Genomic DNA, 15,900 nt, shown 5'->3' with positions numbered 1-15,900 from the left:
GGGAAGCCTACAAAGACCAACAGAGGACAAATAAAAAAGAAATAAGGAGGGAGAAGATTAAATATGAGGGTAAACTAGCCAGTAATATAAAAGAAGATTGCAAGAGTTTTTTTAGATATATAAAGGGTAAGAGAGAGGCAAAAGTGGACATTGGGCTGCTGGAAAATGACGCTGGAGAAGTAGTAGTGGGGAACAAAGAAATGGCGGAGGAACTGAATAGGTACTTTGCGTCAGTCTTCACAGTGGAAGACACTAGTGACATCCTCAAAGTTCAAGAGAGTCGGGGGAGGGGTGGGGGGGGGGGGGGGGGTGGCAGAGGTGAGTATGGTGGCCATTACCAAGGAGAAGGTGCTAGGAAAACTGAAAGGTCTGAAGGTGGATAAATCACCTGGACCAGATGGATTACACCCCAGAGTTTTGAAGGAGATAGCTGAAGAGATAGTGGAGGCGTTAGTGGCAATCTTTCAGGAACCACTGGAGTCAGGGAGGGTCCCAGAGGACGGGAAAATTGCTAATGTAACCCCCCTGTTTAAGAAGGGAGTGAGGCAAAAGACGGGAAATTACAGGCCGATTAGCCTGACCTTGGTTGTTGGTAAGATTTTAGAGTCCATTATTAAGGATGAGATTTCAGAATACTTGGAAGTGCATGGTAAAATCGGGCAAAGTCAGCATGGTTTCATCAAGGGGAGGTCATGCCTGACAAATCTGTTAGAATTCTTTGAGGAGGTAACGAGTAGATTAGACAAAGGAGAGCCAATGGATGTTATCTACTTGGACTTCCAGAAGGCCTTTGACAAGGTGCCGCACAGGAGGCTGCTCAGTAAGATAAGAGCCCATGGCGTTAGAGGCAAGGTACTGGCATGGATAGAAGATTGGCTGTCTGGCAGGAGGCAGAGTGGGGATAAGTGGGTCCTTCTCAGGATGGCGGCCGGTGACTAGTGGAGTTCCGCAGGGGTCAGTGTTGGGACCACAACTTTTCACTTTATACATTAATGATCTAGATGAAGGAACTGAGGGCATCCTGGCTAAGTTTGCAGATGATACAAAGATAGGTGGAGGGACAGGTAGTATTGAGGAGGCGGGGAGGCTGCAGAAGGATTTGGACAGGTTAGGAGAATGGGCAAAGAAGTGGCAGATGGAATACAACGTGGGGGAAGTGTGAGGTCATGCATTGTGGTAGGAAGAATAGAGGCATAGACTATTTTCTAAATGGGGAGAGAATTCAGAAGTCTGGAGTGCAAAGGGACTTGGAAGTCCTAGTCCAGGATTCTCTTAAGGTTAACTTGCAGGATGAGTCGGTAGTTAGGAAGGCAAATGCAATGTTGGCATTTATTTTGAGAGGACTAGAATATAAAAGCAGGGATGTGCTGCTGAGGCTTTATAAGGCTCTTGTCAGACCACATTTAGAATATTGAGAGCAATTTTGGGCCCCGTATCTCAGGAAGGATGTGCTGGCCCTGGAGAGGGTCCAGAGGAGGTTCACGAGAAGGATCCCAGGAATGAAAGGCTTAACATATGAGGAACGTTTGAGGATTCTGGGTCTATACTCGATGGAGTTTAGAAGAATGAGGGGGGATCTGATTGAAACTTACAGAATACTGAGAGGCCTGGATAGAGTGGACGTGGGGAAGATGTTTCCATTTGTAGGAGAGACTAGGACCCGAGGGCACAGCCTCAGAGTAAAGGGAAGACCTTTTAGAACAGAGATGAGGAGAAACTTCTTTAGCCAGAGAGTGGTGAATCTATGGAATTCATTGCCACAGAAGGCTGTGGAGGCCAGGTCATTGAGTGTATTTAAGACCGAGATAGATAGGTTCTTGATTGGTAAGGGGATCAAAGGTTACGGGGAGAATGCGGGAGAATGGGGTTGAGAAACTTATCAGCCATGATTGAATGGCGGAGCAGACTCGATGGGCCGAATGGCCTAATTTCTGCTCCTACGTCTTATGATCTCTTATGATCTTATGATTCCATTCCCTATATTGATCTTATCAACTGGCACAGGATTTGAACCTAGTACTCAGATGAAAGGCCTTCACCAAATCATTAAACTGCAGAGCCTCTAATTATTATCATTTACGTTGCCAAAGCTGTTATTTAGTCACTTATGACACAGAAAGAGGCCATTCAGCTCAAGTCCATGCTGTCTCCCTGAGGAACAATTCAGTCAGTCCCTCTCCCTTGCTCTGTCCCTGTAGCCCTACAAGTTTATTTCCTTCAAGAGCCCATCCAATTTCCTTTTGAAATCATTGTTTTTACAGCCACCACCCTTTTGGCCTGTGAGTTCCATGTCGTTACCACTCACTGCATTTATTTGTTTTTTTAAAAAGTTCTTCCTCAGATTCTGCCTTAAATCTTAAAATGCGTGTCCCCAATCAGCTCATGTGAAATATTTTTCCTTGTCTACCTTTTATATAAGCCTGTTACAATCTTGTGCACTGTTAGCAAATCTCCCCACATTCTCCATTGCTCCAAGGAGAACACCCCCAGCCTTTCCTTGTAACTAAAATTCCCACATCCCTGGAACCATTCTGGCAAATCTCCTCTGCATGCTCTCAGGGCCTTCACATCTTAATTGTGATCACCAGATCTGGATGAAGTACTCTAGTTGACACCTAACCAGACCATTTATAGAGGTTCAGCGAAAATTCCCTGCTTTTGTACTCAGTCCACAATATATAGGGAAAATTATTCCTTTGGCTATTATGTTCAGTTTGTTAATGTTGGGCATTTCATAGGATAGTAAATTCTTTAGTAAATCTTTTCATTTTAAAGTAAAATTAAGAGGCTTGAGAGCCAAGTGCATTCTTTTAATTCAATGGGAGCTGTCACTTTATTGGGCCACAGGCAAGTTTCTAATAGCCATTGGTTTTTGCATTTATTTACCATACCTTGTGACTTTACTTATGCTAATAACTACCATTTTTTTTTATTTTTGTTGATTAGTTCTTTAAATTTAGTTGAAATTCACATGCAGCAGAACAGTCAGTATCAGAATTGGGTCACAAGTAGAATACGGAGTGATACTGTCGAGACATTTGCTGTAATTGTACTGTTTCTGTTTACACTTCTGTTTAGTGCATACTAATTATAATCGCTTTTGTTTTGCCATTTATCATTTTTTGAGACTTTTCTTATATTGTTTATAGGCATATATCCCACTTCATGCATAATGTTCCCTTCCCATCAGCCCAGAGGCCAAGAATCTTAGTTCAGGTAATATGTATACACATTGCTAGTAATACAAAATTAGCTGTGGAGAGTTGAACTTGTTTCTTTGATATATATAAATAAATCAAGCATGTGTCTACTTTTACATAAATTGAGCTTGATACTGAACAGTTTTCTTTTGTATTGTAGTTGTCAGCACTTGATGCCTTGATCCTGTCTCAACCTGTTTCAACCCCCTTGCCTTTAAGGTAAGCTGGAATAAGAAAAACTATGGTAGCAATTGTTTGATTTTTCTTCCCCCTTGTGTAAACTAATGAAGGCTTCCTCGTTTTATCTTGTTCTCCTTTTCTGTTTGCTTCACCCTTTTCTGTTTGCTTCACCCTTTTCTGTTTGCTTCACCCTTTTCTGTTTGCTTCACTCTTTCTCGTATCTGTACTGATGCAGTTTTCTTTGACTTTATTTTCCTTTTTCACTGATTTGCATGATTGTTTACTTTGTAAAGCCTTAATAGAAAGTAAAAATATTTGCAAATCCATAAATCTTATTAATTTTATGTAGCATTGCTTAGTGTTAAATTTGTTGAGCAAGTATGAAGTTAAATATTATCTCTACTAGTCAAAACAAGTTCAGAGCTGTTTCAATGGCTACTACTGTTCTTCGCTCCACTTTCCTTGGCCCCACCCCACTGATCAATTCCTGTAAGTTCCATTTGTCACTAAGTAATGATTTTGAGTGCCTACAGCCCTCAAATCTTGCCCAATGCCATAATTCATGAATGAGTAATGGCAGCAAGTGATCTTGGGTGCACCTGCTCCTATCTTCACCCAGCCTCATTGTAATAGTAATTTGCATCAAGCATCCCTTGATGGCAATCGGGAGTATCTTTTTTATCCTTCTGTTGTAAACATGTTGACACTGGCTAATTCTGCTTGAACCTAGAATGTTCCTTGTTTTTTTTACATTTATACACTCAACACAATTTGTTGTTAAATGGGTTTTGTGAAGGGTTTAATTTTTTTTGTTCATTTATGTGCAAGATGTCATGCTGATAGAGCACTTTCTCCACTTTGGATACCCAGTATCAACACTCGCCACTGAAAAGTAAGGTATAGCAGAGTGAAAGCACTCAGGTCAGCCCTGACTCCATGCTTAGGCTGCCTCCTATCACACTTTACTTTCACTAGCAGCAGTTGTGGATTCTGAATGAGGTTGCCAATTCACAAATCATTGAACTGAAAGCAGTTTTGCCCTCTGATTTCACACTTTCTTAAATCTGGATTGAGCTTGTTTTAAGATCATTGTTCAGAGAAAATTTTATAATTGTCCATGTTGAGAACGCAAGGCACTGGATGGGCAACATTTGAAAAGAGGATTGTGCCACCTAGTAGAGTAATCTACTGAATTTTAAGCTATGTAAATAATTGAGAATTGACCAATGAGCAGAAGGCTAAGGCTCTTCGCCAGAATTTTGGTGCTTCTGCAGCAAGATATGTGCTTATATATTATTGGTTAAATGGCTGTGGCCAAATTATGATTTTGTTTAACTAGACAGTTAAATTTAAATGTTTGTGTCAGAGCACTTGAATTGGTCATTGTTTAGCATAAATCATATTGCTGACTGCAGATTTGTGCTTATAATTTAACATTCTACTATTCCTTTGGTTGGACTATTGATTACTGCCTGAGAGTTTGAACATTTTATTTTTGTAACACCTATTCTGTGAACCCTTGCTCAGTTTTCTTTGGATGTACAATAATGAAAGACTTGAGTTTAAAAGTTGATGCTGGAAGTGACTGCTTCTGAAATTTTTGCTGACCTGATGTAGAGAATACATAATCTTAGTTCATGAATTACTGCTCTAATTGATCACATATGAAGAGATACCTCAGCATGAAGATTCAAGGAGAATAATACAAGTTGTAATAGAGGTGTCCAAATGTGATTGTCTTCAAACTGTCTGCTGTCATCACTTAAGCATGTCATATGTGCATGCAAAGTTGCAAAAATATAGGTGGTTTTTGGGAAGGGAAGTAAGAGAAAATTAAGACAAATTAAGAAATGAATCAAGATTTCAGGAACATTTTGGTCTTGAGGGGTAATACTTCATGGTTTTTGAACACAAAGAAGTATAATTTATTGCAGCAGTTTATTAAAGCTACTTTGATTACTTAACTTTCTGCTACTGTATTGGGCCAGGAATGGTGTGAATAATAGCTTGACTTGGGAAGCTTTTTTTCCTGTGGAAACATGGCAAGTATTTCAACAAAGTTTGCATTTTCATCTGAATTCATGACCCAACCCACCAATTTACAAACATGTTGTGCAACTGTATTTTTAAAGCCAGCTTAAATGTTTGACATGAAAACATCTATAAACATTTTTGTTTCCCTATTTAGAGGAGCAAACTTTAGCACTTTGCTAATGAATTTGGGTGCTGAGAACTGTGCAACTCTGCTATATTTTGTCCTGATGGAAAACAAAGTTCTGCTGCACTCTCTCAGGCCTGCTGTGTTGACAGGTGTGGCTGAAGCTGTCGTAACTGTAAGTATTGGTGTATTAGCCTAAAAACTATTTACAGTTTTATAAAAAATAGTCATGTTTTAAAAATAATTTACTTATTAGTTTTTTGTTCTGTTTCCAGATGATCTTTCCTTTCCACTGGCAATGTCCATATATTCCACTTTGTCCATTGTCCCTAGCTGGAGTCCTCAATGCACCGATTCCGTTTATTGTAGGTGTTGATTCACGCTATTTTGATCTTTATGATCCACCACTGGATGTTGTATGTGTGGACCTGGATACAAATACAATATATCTGTAAGCATCTTAACTTGCCCATTGTAACTCTGTAGCCGCTCTGCTATTTTTAAGAATTAATTTGTAAGATGATTTTTTGGCTTTCAGATTTCCATTCCCCATCACCAGGGAAGTAGTGTACTGGTAATGTCAGCACTGAAATTTAAACCTCAAAAGTCTTTGTTCCTCAATCAGAATTAGACATTTTAATACGTGTGTTTGTATAAAGGTTGTTTTAGAATCATAAAAGATACAACACAGGAGGTCATATGTCCCATCATGTCTGTGCCAGCACTTTGATAGAGCTGTCCAGTTAGTGCACTGCCCTTTCCCAGTAGCCTTGAAAATTTCTCTTTTTCATGTATGTATTTAATTCCTTTCTGAAAGTTAACATTGGAATCTGTTTCTGCTGCCTTTTCAAGTAGTGCCTTCCATATCATAACTCATTTGCTTAAAGTTGTTTTCTGCCAATTCTGCTTGATATAGTAATTAAAACTAGGCCAAAACTATTATGATTCTACCGTAGGCTTTTTAACTAGAATTAAGCACAACGGTCCTCAAATCATTTGAATCTGTGTAGGAAAGATCTCTATTTCTACCCAAATGAAATGCTGAGTAATATAAGCACCTGAATTGAAATTAAAAAATGAGCAACAAAACTGAAAAACAACAACTTTAATTTATTCAGTTCCTTAAACATCGTAAACCAGAACACAAATTGGGCAAAAATTGACACTGAGCCATCTAAGTAGACCTTCAGACAAATGGCCAGAAGTTTAGTCCACGAGGTAGGTTTTAAGGAGCATCTTGGAGGAGAGAAAAGCAAAGAGGCTTAATGAAGGAGATCCAGAGCTTGGGCATAGATAACTGAAGGCATGACTGCCAATGGTGGGGTGAAACAAGTTGAGAGCTCACATGCCTGGATGAATGCAGCTCGAACAACACAAGAAGCTTGACACCATCCAGGGCAAAGCAGCCCGCTTGTTTGGCACCCTATCCACAAACATTCACTCTCTGCACCATTGATGTACAGTGGCAGATGCATTGCAGAAACTCACCAAGGCTCCTGAGACAGCGCCTTCCAAAGCCATTACTGCTACCATCTTGATGGACAAAGGCACCAGACGCATGGGAACACCACCACCTGAAAGTTCCCCTCCAAGCCCCTCACCATTCTGATTTAGAAATATATCGCTGTTCCTTCACTGTTGCTGGGTCAAAATCCTGGAACCCTCTCCCTAACAGCACCGTGGGAGTACCTACACCACATGGACTGCAGTGGTTCGAGAAGGCAGCTCGCCACCACCTTCTGAAGGGCAATTAGGGATAGGCAATAAATGCTGGCCGAGCCAGTGATGCCTACATCCCATGAATGAATTTACAAAAAAGAGACAAGAATTGGAGAAACACAGTTCTCGGTAGGAAGATTGGGGCGTGTTATCGCAGCAGGAGGTTGTATAGGTAAGGAGGGGAAGGCCATCAAGAGATTTGAACATGAGAATTTTAGCTTTATACATTGGTAGACTGGGAATCAGTGTAGATCTGAGGGTCAGTAGGTTAACTTAAAAGGAAGCAAACTGGGAAGGCTGAGAGCCATACAAAATTCAGTTGAGGATAACTAAAATGAGTGTAAATGGTAAGGGGGATGAGGATGACTGGGTGATGCACTTGGTCTCAATCCAGGTATAGTTAGGTAAGAGTTGAGGTACATTGTTGGAGCACAAAAGAGGAAGCTTCACTCTACGTCTCTGTGTGCCCTACCTGACCTGGGAATGCATATTATTGGTAAGATTTGTTTTGACTTTTGTTTTGCAGATCTGATGACCGGAAAAATTTAAGCTGGAAGCAACTTCCAAAAAAGCCTGGGAAGAATCTCTTCAGTTCCTTAGTGAACCTACAGAACCAGCTTTCATTGAGTAAGAAAGCAAAGTAGTTTCATTTCATAGATCATAAATTTTTGAAAAATTATAATCTCATTTAGAATATGGGGTTATGCTTTAGAAATTTCTTTTTCAATTTTTCTCAATCTTAACTGCCAAAGAAGTGGTTATTTTTAAAGTAGATACCTCTATATTTTGGTAATTTTATAATTTTAGTTGAAAGAAAATCATCCCCATTTGTACTCAATTGTTATGGTTCTATAAGGTGTGTTTTAAATAATCTCTCTCAACTTTGTGTCATGACATTAGTTCTACATTTAGGAGAAGTAACAGTTCATTGGTGATTCCACTGATAGTGAAAGCAATATTGAGGCTGTATCACCTCACACTTAGCACACCACTTGCCAGGTTCCCAGGAAGACAATAGTGCCACTAGGCTTGCTAATGTCTTTTACTGTAGGTGATCCACAAGGAATGAAAAAGTCAGCAGGATTGGAGGTGCACTGAACAACCTTTGATTGGTGTTTGTTTTTTTTTAGGTGCCAACTGGCCCAATGTCACTTAAAGGCTACTATAAATGTATGCTGACTCTAGGTTTTGTGCTTAAAAGATTGCTTATGGATAATTCAATGAAAATGCAGCAAAATAGCAATTCAATACTAAAATGCAATTATCAGTTTTTTTTGAGTTAAGCAACTTTATAGAGACTGTTGTACTGGCTAATGCACCTGTGATGTAAGGTTAAAAACACGCAGAATGTAAGTTACCTTCTGCTTTCTGGATCCTCATTGATTCCCCAAGCTCGGAAGTTAGTCTATCTTTGTTTGCCCAATGGAAATTGTACATAATTTTAAAAACCCTATTAAATCTCTTAGCCTCCTCTGGTCATTGGAAAAGGTTCCAGTATTTCATCTGAACTATAATTTCTTGACCCCGCTATTGTGATGAATCTATATTACATCCCCCCCCCGCGCCCTGGCAAAGTTGAAGGATCTTTCTATCATGGTAACCAAAAGTGTACATGCTATTCCAATTGTGGTCTAAACATTGCTCATTGTTTTGTACAAAATAATCATACCCCTTCCATTTTCTATTCTCTGCCTCTATTTATAAAACCCAGAGTTATTAGAATTTATAATGGCTTCAATCACTTGAATTATTATTTGCAGCCTCAGGAACCTGTTTATTAGTATACTTGAGTGTCTTTCCATTTAGTTCATATTCCACTTGGCTGACTTGAGTTTCAAAGTGAAGTCAAGTGTAGACTTGCATAATTGTCAATGAATTTTAACTGCTCAAACTTCTAGACATTGAGTTTTATTAATTCCATAGTTCACAGGAGAGCACAAGAAGGGTCTGCTGTCGAGATGACACCTATAGAGGCTGATTTTACATGGCATAAAAAAATGATTTCACTGGAAGTGGAAATCCAGGAGTCGTTTCTGCGTTTCATGGCCTCCGTATTGAAAGGATATAGAACGTACCTCAAACCAATAACCCAGGCACCTTCTGAAAAAACTACTTCTGTAAATTCACTCTATGATCTGCAAGGTAATTTTTAAAATCCATATGTATTTAATGTATTGAATTTGAGCACCTCAATGGGCAATTCATTCTTGTGCTTAGAGTTGAGAGATGAACTGCTGATTCTAGCTAAATTACAATTTTGGCCTGCTTTTCTTTCCATGCTTTTTGAAAAAAAGTTTTATTCTTGAACTAAGAGTATGGCACATGAACTAAGTACCTATTAAATTTCTGTTGGAGGTTTGCACCATTTGGTTTTATGGGTTTGAATGTTGGTTAGGAATTTCCTTCTTTTACTGGCTCTCTTTGTTTATCTCGAACATGAAATTTCTACCTGGTATGAAAAGAAATTACCACTTCTGTTTTAATGGAGGAAAAATGTAAACATGCACATGTATAATGCACCAAATATTAAATACACATTCTGGATCCCTCCTGATCACTGGCCAGTAAATTTTGCTAGAAATCTCAACTTAATGCTAAATGAAAATGGATTTTTTTTTTTTGTTCGTTCATGGGATGTGGGTGTTACTGACTAGGCCAGCCTTTATTGCCATCTCTAGTTGCCCTTGAAGGTGGTGGTGATGAGAAGCTGCCTTGAACTGCTGCAGTCAATATGGTGTAGGTACACCCACAGTGCTGTTAGGAAGGGAGCCCTCAGATTTTAATCCAGTGACAGTGAAGGAGTGGCAACATATTTCGAAGTCAGGATGGTATGTGGCTTGGAGGGGGGACTTACAAGTGGTGGCATTTGCATGCATCTGCTGCCCTGTACTTCTAGGCGGTAGAGGTTGCAGCTTTGGAAGCTGCTGCCGAATTTCTTTGACCTGTACTGCACTCACTGTTGAATAGTTTGCTAACAGTTGCTTTCTTGGCTCACAAGAATCAGCACTTGAGTTAAGTACTGATTTGTTAATAAAGCTGCAACCTTGTCTGATACAGCACCTTCAGGAGAAGAGGAACAGAACATTGGAATGTTGCATAATATCTCTAGCACGTTGGCACGGTGATTGGAGAAAACTCAGCAGAAGTGTTTACATGATTGATACATTTCTTGGCAAAGCAAAGAGATGGATGAACCATCCATAGCTCTTTGCCAGGACCAGTTAAACTGAACACGAGGAAGTACTTTGGAGCAACCAGGACGTGCTGCCAGGAGATGGTGTTTTGTCTCCTCCTTCCCTGCCAGAATATATCCTACTCCCATTTAGTTAATTTGTGGTAGTATAGCTGTGATCTGACAAGTGGAAATTTTCAGGAAACCATCCATATGATCCTATTTCGTGTAATGATGCAGTGGAGTACTTGTATATGTTTTAGTTTCCTTTCCCATTCTCTCTTTTTCACTAAATTGCTTTTTCATTTATCTACAAGTTATATTTTGATTTCTGCTGGAATTGAGTATTGATGTGTCTTAATTTGAGAGTGGAATTAATATAGAAGGAAATCCTGATGTAGGTTGGAAAATAATGGTTTCACACTCATTCGTGTCATAACTGTTTAAGTTTCCTGTAGTGGCTAAGCGGCTACAGTGCTGATCGATTTTTAGAGAATCTTAACAAATGTGTAGAGCTCTTCCTTGGTTCACAGAGTTAGTATCATTATTTTGAAGATCTTTTGAGCAAAAAGACTTCAGCTTCCATATGCAATCATGGGTTTTGTGATGGCAATGTTGAGAAAGTGAATTAAGTGGGCTAAGAACAGTGCTTAGAATTTGGAAGGCTCAGTTTTTGCCTTGGGAAGCTGTTTGATGCTGGAAGTTATTTGTAGTCTTTTGGCAACTTGCATAAAATTAAGATTTGAAGTTAAAAATATTTTGTCATTTTATGAGAACACAGGGATACATAAGAGCATAAGAAATAGGAGCAGGGCAAGACCATAGCATCTGTCAAGCATGTTCTGCCATTCAATCATGGCTAATCTTGAGCTTCCAACTTCACTTTCCTGTCTGCTCCCCATATCCCTTGATTTCGTGAGTCCAAAAATCTATCTGTCTCAACCTTAAATATATGCAATGATGGTGCATCCACAGCCCTCTGGCGTAGAGAACCTCATAGATTCTCTTTCAGTGAAGAAATTTCTCCTCATCCCAATCCTGAAACTGTCCCCCCCCGTTCTGGATTCCCCAGGCAGGGGAAAAACATCTGTCCATCCTGTCAAACCCCTTCATAATCTTGAATAGAAGAATGAGAAACCATCTCATTGAAACAAACTCCAGAGAACGTAGACTCAATTTATTCAGCCTCTCCTCATAAGACAACACACTCATCTCGGTGACCAATTTAGTGAACCTTTACTGTACTGTCTCCAATGCAAGTATATCCTTCCTTAAACATGGAGACCAAAACTGTACACAGTATTCCAGGCGTCTTCTCACCAGAGCCCGCTACATTGTTGTAAGGCTTCTTGATACTTGTACTCCAGTCTCAAAATAAAGGCCAACATGCCATTTGCTCTCCTAATTGCTTGTTGTACCTGCATGCTAACATTGTTTCTTGTACGAGTACACCCAAGTCTCCCTGAGCATCAACGTTTACAAGTTTCACATTTTTAAAAATATTCTTTTTTATTCTTATGATCAAAGTGAATAACCTCACACTTCCCACATTATACACCAGTACTTACAAGTGGTCAGTATGCAAACTAAGTCTGCAGTGCCACACTGTAAGTACTTAGGAAATGTCATTTGTTATTGTTCAAATGCAAAGTCAGTCTCATACCGTTCCACCCTATTTGTGGAGTTTGATCTCTCCCCTGCATCTTGGAATTTTCAGTCGGTTGCGTGACTTTTTTAATCAGAGCCCTACAATTTGATTCCCTAAATTTGAGTCCTTTTTGATTTGAGTTTCCCATAAGATAATGCAAACCATTTTAGTTTTTCTGGTTTCAAAACTACAAACCGCCTTTGTACCACTATGTAAACAAGACTCTGAGCTAGCATATTAATACATCAACAAACATTGTCAAATTTCATTTGGTGTACTCATTGTTACTTGTGTTTTCATAAAGCCTATAGAAGGGTGGGTCCAGCACTCTGAGTTTCTACATTTTAGATATTGTAAAGAGAAATTTGCAATTGCTGTTTTGTCTTTGTGCTTTGTGTTCTTCCAAGCTCAAAGTGCAGATTGGAGGCATTGAGCAGTCAGAATTTCTCTTCCCACTTTGTCAAAACTTGAATTTCTGCTGGAGTGATCCTTTGGGGAAGTGAAGATTTAATACTCGTGCAAATTAGAGAATGTGACTTCGGGTTTTATTTTGAATTATTTGTATGGTACTCCGGTATCTCTAGTTCAGCACCACCTATAGCATCAATTTCTGTTTTTGTCTAAGGCAGTCATTACCAAACTCTTTTTGGTTGAAAAACTTTCAAATGATTTCGCAATCTGAGACCTTGTTCCCACCCCACCCCCACCTAAATTATGATACTATATAATGCTCATAATATGAAAGATCTACATGTGAGAAGTATTTCAATAGTCCATGGGTGTGCCTACTTCTTATTACACAGTCTGTTCACCCATGGCAGAAGCTTGGAGTGGGAGCTAGGAGAGCAGGAGCCCAGAGGGAGTACTTGGAGCAAGTGGTGGGGGAAGGCAGAGCATGGGGGAATGAATGAGGGTACTTTCGGGGAACAGAATACACCACTTGCTTGCTGATCATTCAATTACTCTTGAAGTGTGATTTGGACAAGCTGAGTGAGTGGGCAAATGCATGGCAGATGCAGTATAATGTGGACAAATGTGAGGTTATCCATTTTGGTAGCAAAAACAGGAAGGCAGATTATTATCTGAATGGCTATAACTTGAGAGAGGGGAATGTGCAACAAGACCTGGGTGTCCTTGTACACCAGTCACTGAAGGTAAGCATGCAGGTGCAGCAGGCGGTAAAGAAGGCAAATGGTATGTTGGCCTTCATAGCCAGAGGATTCGAGTACAGGAACAGGGATGTCTTGCTGCAATTGTACAGGGCCTTGGTGAGACCACACCTGGAAAATTGTGTGCAGTTTTGGTCTCCTTATCTGAGGAAGGATGTACTTGCAGCGAAGGTTTACCCGACTGATTCCTGGGATGGCAGGACTGACATATGAGGAGAGATTGAGCCGATTAAGATTATATTTGCTGGAGTTCAGAAGAATGAGGTGGATCTCATAGAAACCTATAAAATTCTAACAGGACTAGACAGGGTAGATGCAGGAAGGATGTTCCTGATGGTGGGGGAGTTCAGAACCAGGGGTCACAGACTGAGGATACGGGCAGACCATTTAGGACTGAGATGAGGAGAAATTTCTTCACCCAGAGAGTGGTGAGCCTGTGGAATTCGTTACCACAGAAAGTAGTTGAGACCAAAACGTATGTTTTCAAGAAGGAGTTAGATATAGCTCTTGGGGCGAAAGGGATCAAAGCGTATGGGGAGAAAGCGGGCGCTGGCTATTGAGTAGAATGATCAGCCATTATCATGATGAATGGCTGAGCAGGCTGGAAGGGCTGAATGGCCTACTCCTGCTCCTAGTTTCTGTGTCTATGTCTAACATGGACAGTTGCCAGCCTTGCATTGTGGACCCTGTGGAAGGTCTGCAGATGTTAACTTGAGAACCATCCTTGTAAGGAGCTATTGTAAAATAAGTAGTAGTTACTACTACTTCTGCCTAAGCTTGTGATCACATGAAATTATTAGAAACCGAAGAAGCAATGATTACCAAGGAACTCAACAATGTCTGTTACAAGAGAATTTTTATTTGAAGGAAAACATTCTTGATTCTCTCCTCTTGAAATATGATGAAAGGAAGATTTTGTACAAGATGCCCATTCTTGCTTTTAATCTGATAACCAGTTTAAAATGGAGTGATTTGACTTGAGCGAAACAAGTAAATGCCAAGAGATGTCCTTTCTTGGCAGCTGATATGTGGCAGTTGTGGTGAAACAGTTATCCTCCCAGTATCTGAGACATTCAGTTGTGCAGCTGGAGTGTTGTACTGAAGCAACTTCTTGGAGGTTATAGCCCCATGCTTTGATATCTAATTGAAGTGTTTTACCTTTGGTAGGGTTCTTGAAATCGCGAGATCGAGCACATCACAAGTTCTACATTCAGTTGACTAAAACACAGATGTTTATTCGCTTCGTTGAAGAGTGTTCTTTTGTGAGTGACAAGGATACTGGCTTAGCATTTTTTGATGACTGTATAGATAAGGTAAGAATTTAGTTTTTCAAATACCATACCAGTGTTTTTGGTTTGCATAAATACGTCAATATGTTGCATTATTGCATATTTGTACTTTATCGGTCCCAACTGAAGAATCCAATTTGATATACAAATTTGCTTGGCAGAATCTTATAATTTATCAAGTAACTATGCAAGATCATGATGCTATATGTTAGAAAGTAGAAGTTTTATAGTAGTTGTATTGAGTTTGTAGCCCATTACGAATTGATTTTACCATGTATTTTAATACTAATCACCTGTGAATGTCTGGTACAGAACGTAATTGAAGTCAAATATTTTCCAGATTTGCAGTTTACAACAGCTTCCTAATGTACTAAATATTCCTATAGAATGTGTTTTTTTTTTTCCATTCCTTTAAAATGTCCACTTTTCTCCCAGCTTTTTCATTCTGATAAAGGCACAGAGAAAGGAACCAAGGTTAGTATAATTTGTGTGTAGTTTCTTTATTTAATCTTTTCCTATAAGCAACAGTAATTCACTTTCAGTGGTTCAAGGTAACTCAATTTTCAACTGGCCTGCACATCCAGCTTCTTGTGAGTGTAGCACAAGAATTATTAACTCATTTTGAGCACCAGGTCAAAGTGAACAGGTAGATTGGTTTAGCGACTGAGAAAGGCTTATGTGCCATAATATGATCAAAGGTGAAGTATTCAAGCCAGGAAGAATTGGATGGAAAGTCAGCTTAAAGTCAGTGTTAGGGACGCTTTTAGACCTACTATAATCCTATGAAAGTACAAAATATTTCAGTGATCATGTAACACAAGGCTAAGCAGAGTTTCAGCATATTAGCAACAAAAATTTGCTTTTGTACAGTGGCTTTAAAATAGAAAATACATACCAATGCTTGGCTGAGGAGATGAATTTTTAAGGAAGGTCTTTTTTAAGGAAGGAAGGGCAGGGAAGTTAAGAGCAGAAGGGTCTCGGGAGGTAAGTCAAAGTGTGGCTGAAGGCATGGCTGCCAGTATTGGTGTATGATGCAAAAGGGAGTCAGTCAGGAATGGAAAGCACAGGAAGCAGTATAAGGCTGAAGGAAGTTACAGGGATTGGGGAGAGGGCAAGGCCTTGAAGTAGATACGTATGTCCATATTGGTTTTTGTTGTCCTATGCAATAATCTAAAACCCCACAAGATAGCTGGAAGAAATAGTGTTGCAGAGGTGAATGTCTGTGACTTAAGTGAATAGAATATGGGGTGTATAATCTGAACTCTGGGTCTAATGACATCACTGGTCATTGTCTGGCACTTGTGTGCTATGAATGTTACTTGCGGGGGTGTTGGTGGCCTAATGGTATTGTCACTGGAATGATAA

General features: G+C 39.7%; 1 protein-coding gene across 4 annotated transcripts in view; it reads left to right on the top strand.

The window, feature by feature from the left end:
* dennd4c (DENN/MADD domain containing 4C) overlaps positions 1-15,900 on the top strand; it is a 190,169-nt gene that overhangs the window by 96,271 nt on the left and 77,998 nt on the right. For all 4 annotated transcript variants that reach the window (XM_078569631.1, XM_078569643.1, XM_078569635.1 and 1 more), the window contains exons 7-14: positions 3,150-3,216; positions 3,361-3,419; positions 5,569-5,713; positions 5,814-5,989; positions 7,784-7,884; positions 9,181-9,399; positions 14,414-14,559; positions 14,971-15,009. In XM_078569631.1, the coding sequence (XP_078425757.1) occupies positions 3,150-3,216; positions 3,361-3,419; positions 5,569-5,713; positions 5,814-5,989; positions 7,784-7,884; positions 9,181-9,399; positions 14,414-14,559; positions 14,971-15,009 (952 nt within the window). The remainder of the gene's footprint in view (positions 1-3,149; positions 3,217-3,360; positions 3,420-5,568; positions 5,714-5,813; positions 5,990-7,783; positions 7,885-9,180; positions 9,400-14,413; positions 14,560-14,970; positions 15,010-15,900) is intronic.

The sequence above is a fragment of the Cetorhinus maximus genome, chromosome 2 (genome assembly GCF_964194155.1).
Source record: "Cetorhinus maximus chromosome 2, sCetMax3.hap1.1, whole genome shotgun sequence".
In the NCBI taxonomy this organism is placed as follows: Eukaryota; Metazoa; Chordata; class Chondrichthyes; order Lamniformes; family Cetorhinidae; genus Cetorhinus; species Cetorhinus maximus.
The sequence above is the reverse complement of the archived record's forward strand: the minus strand, read 5'-3'. Positions and strand labels throughout refer to the sequence as shown.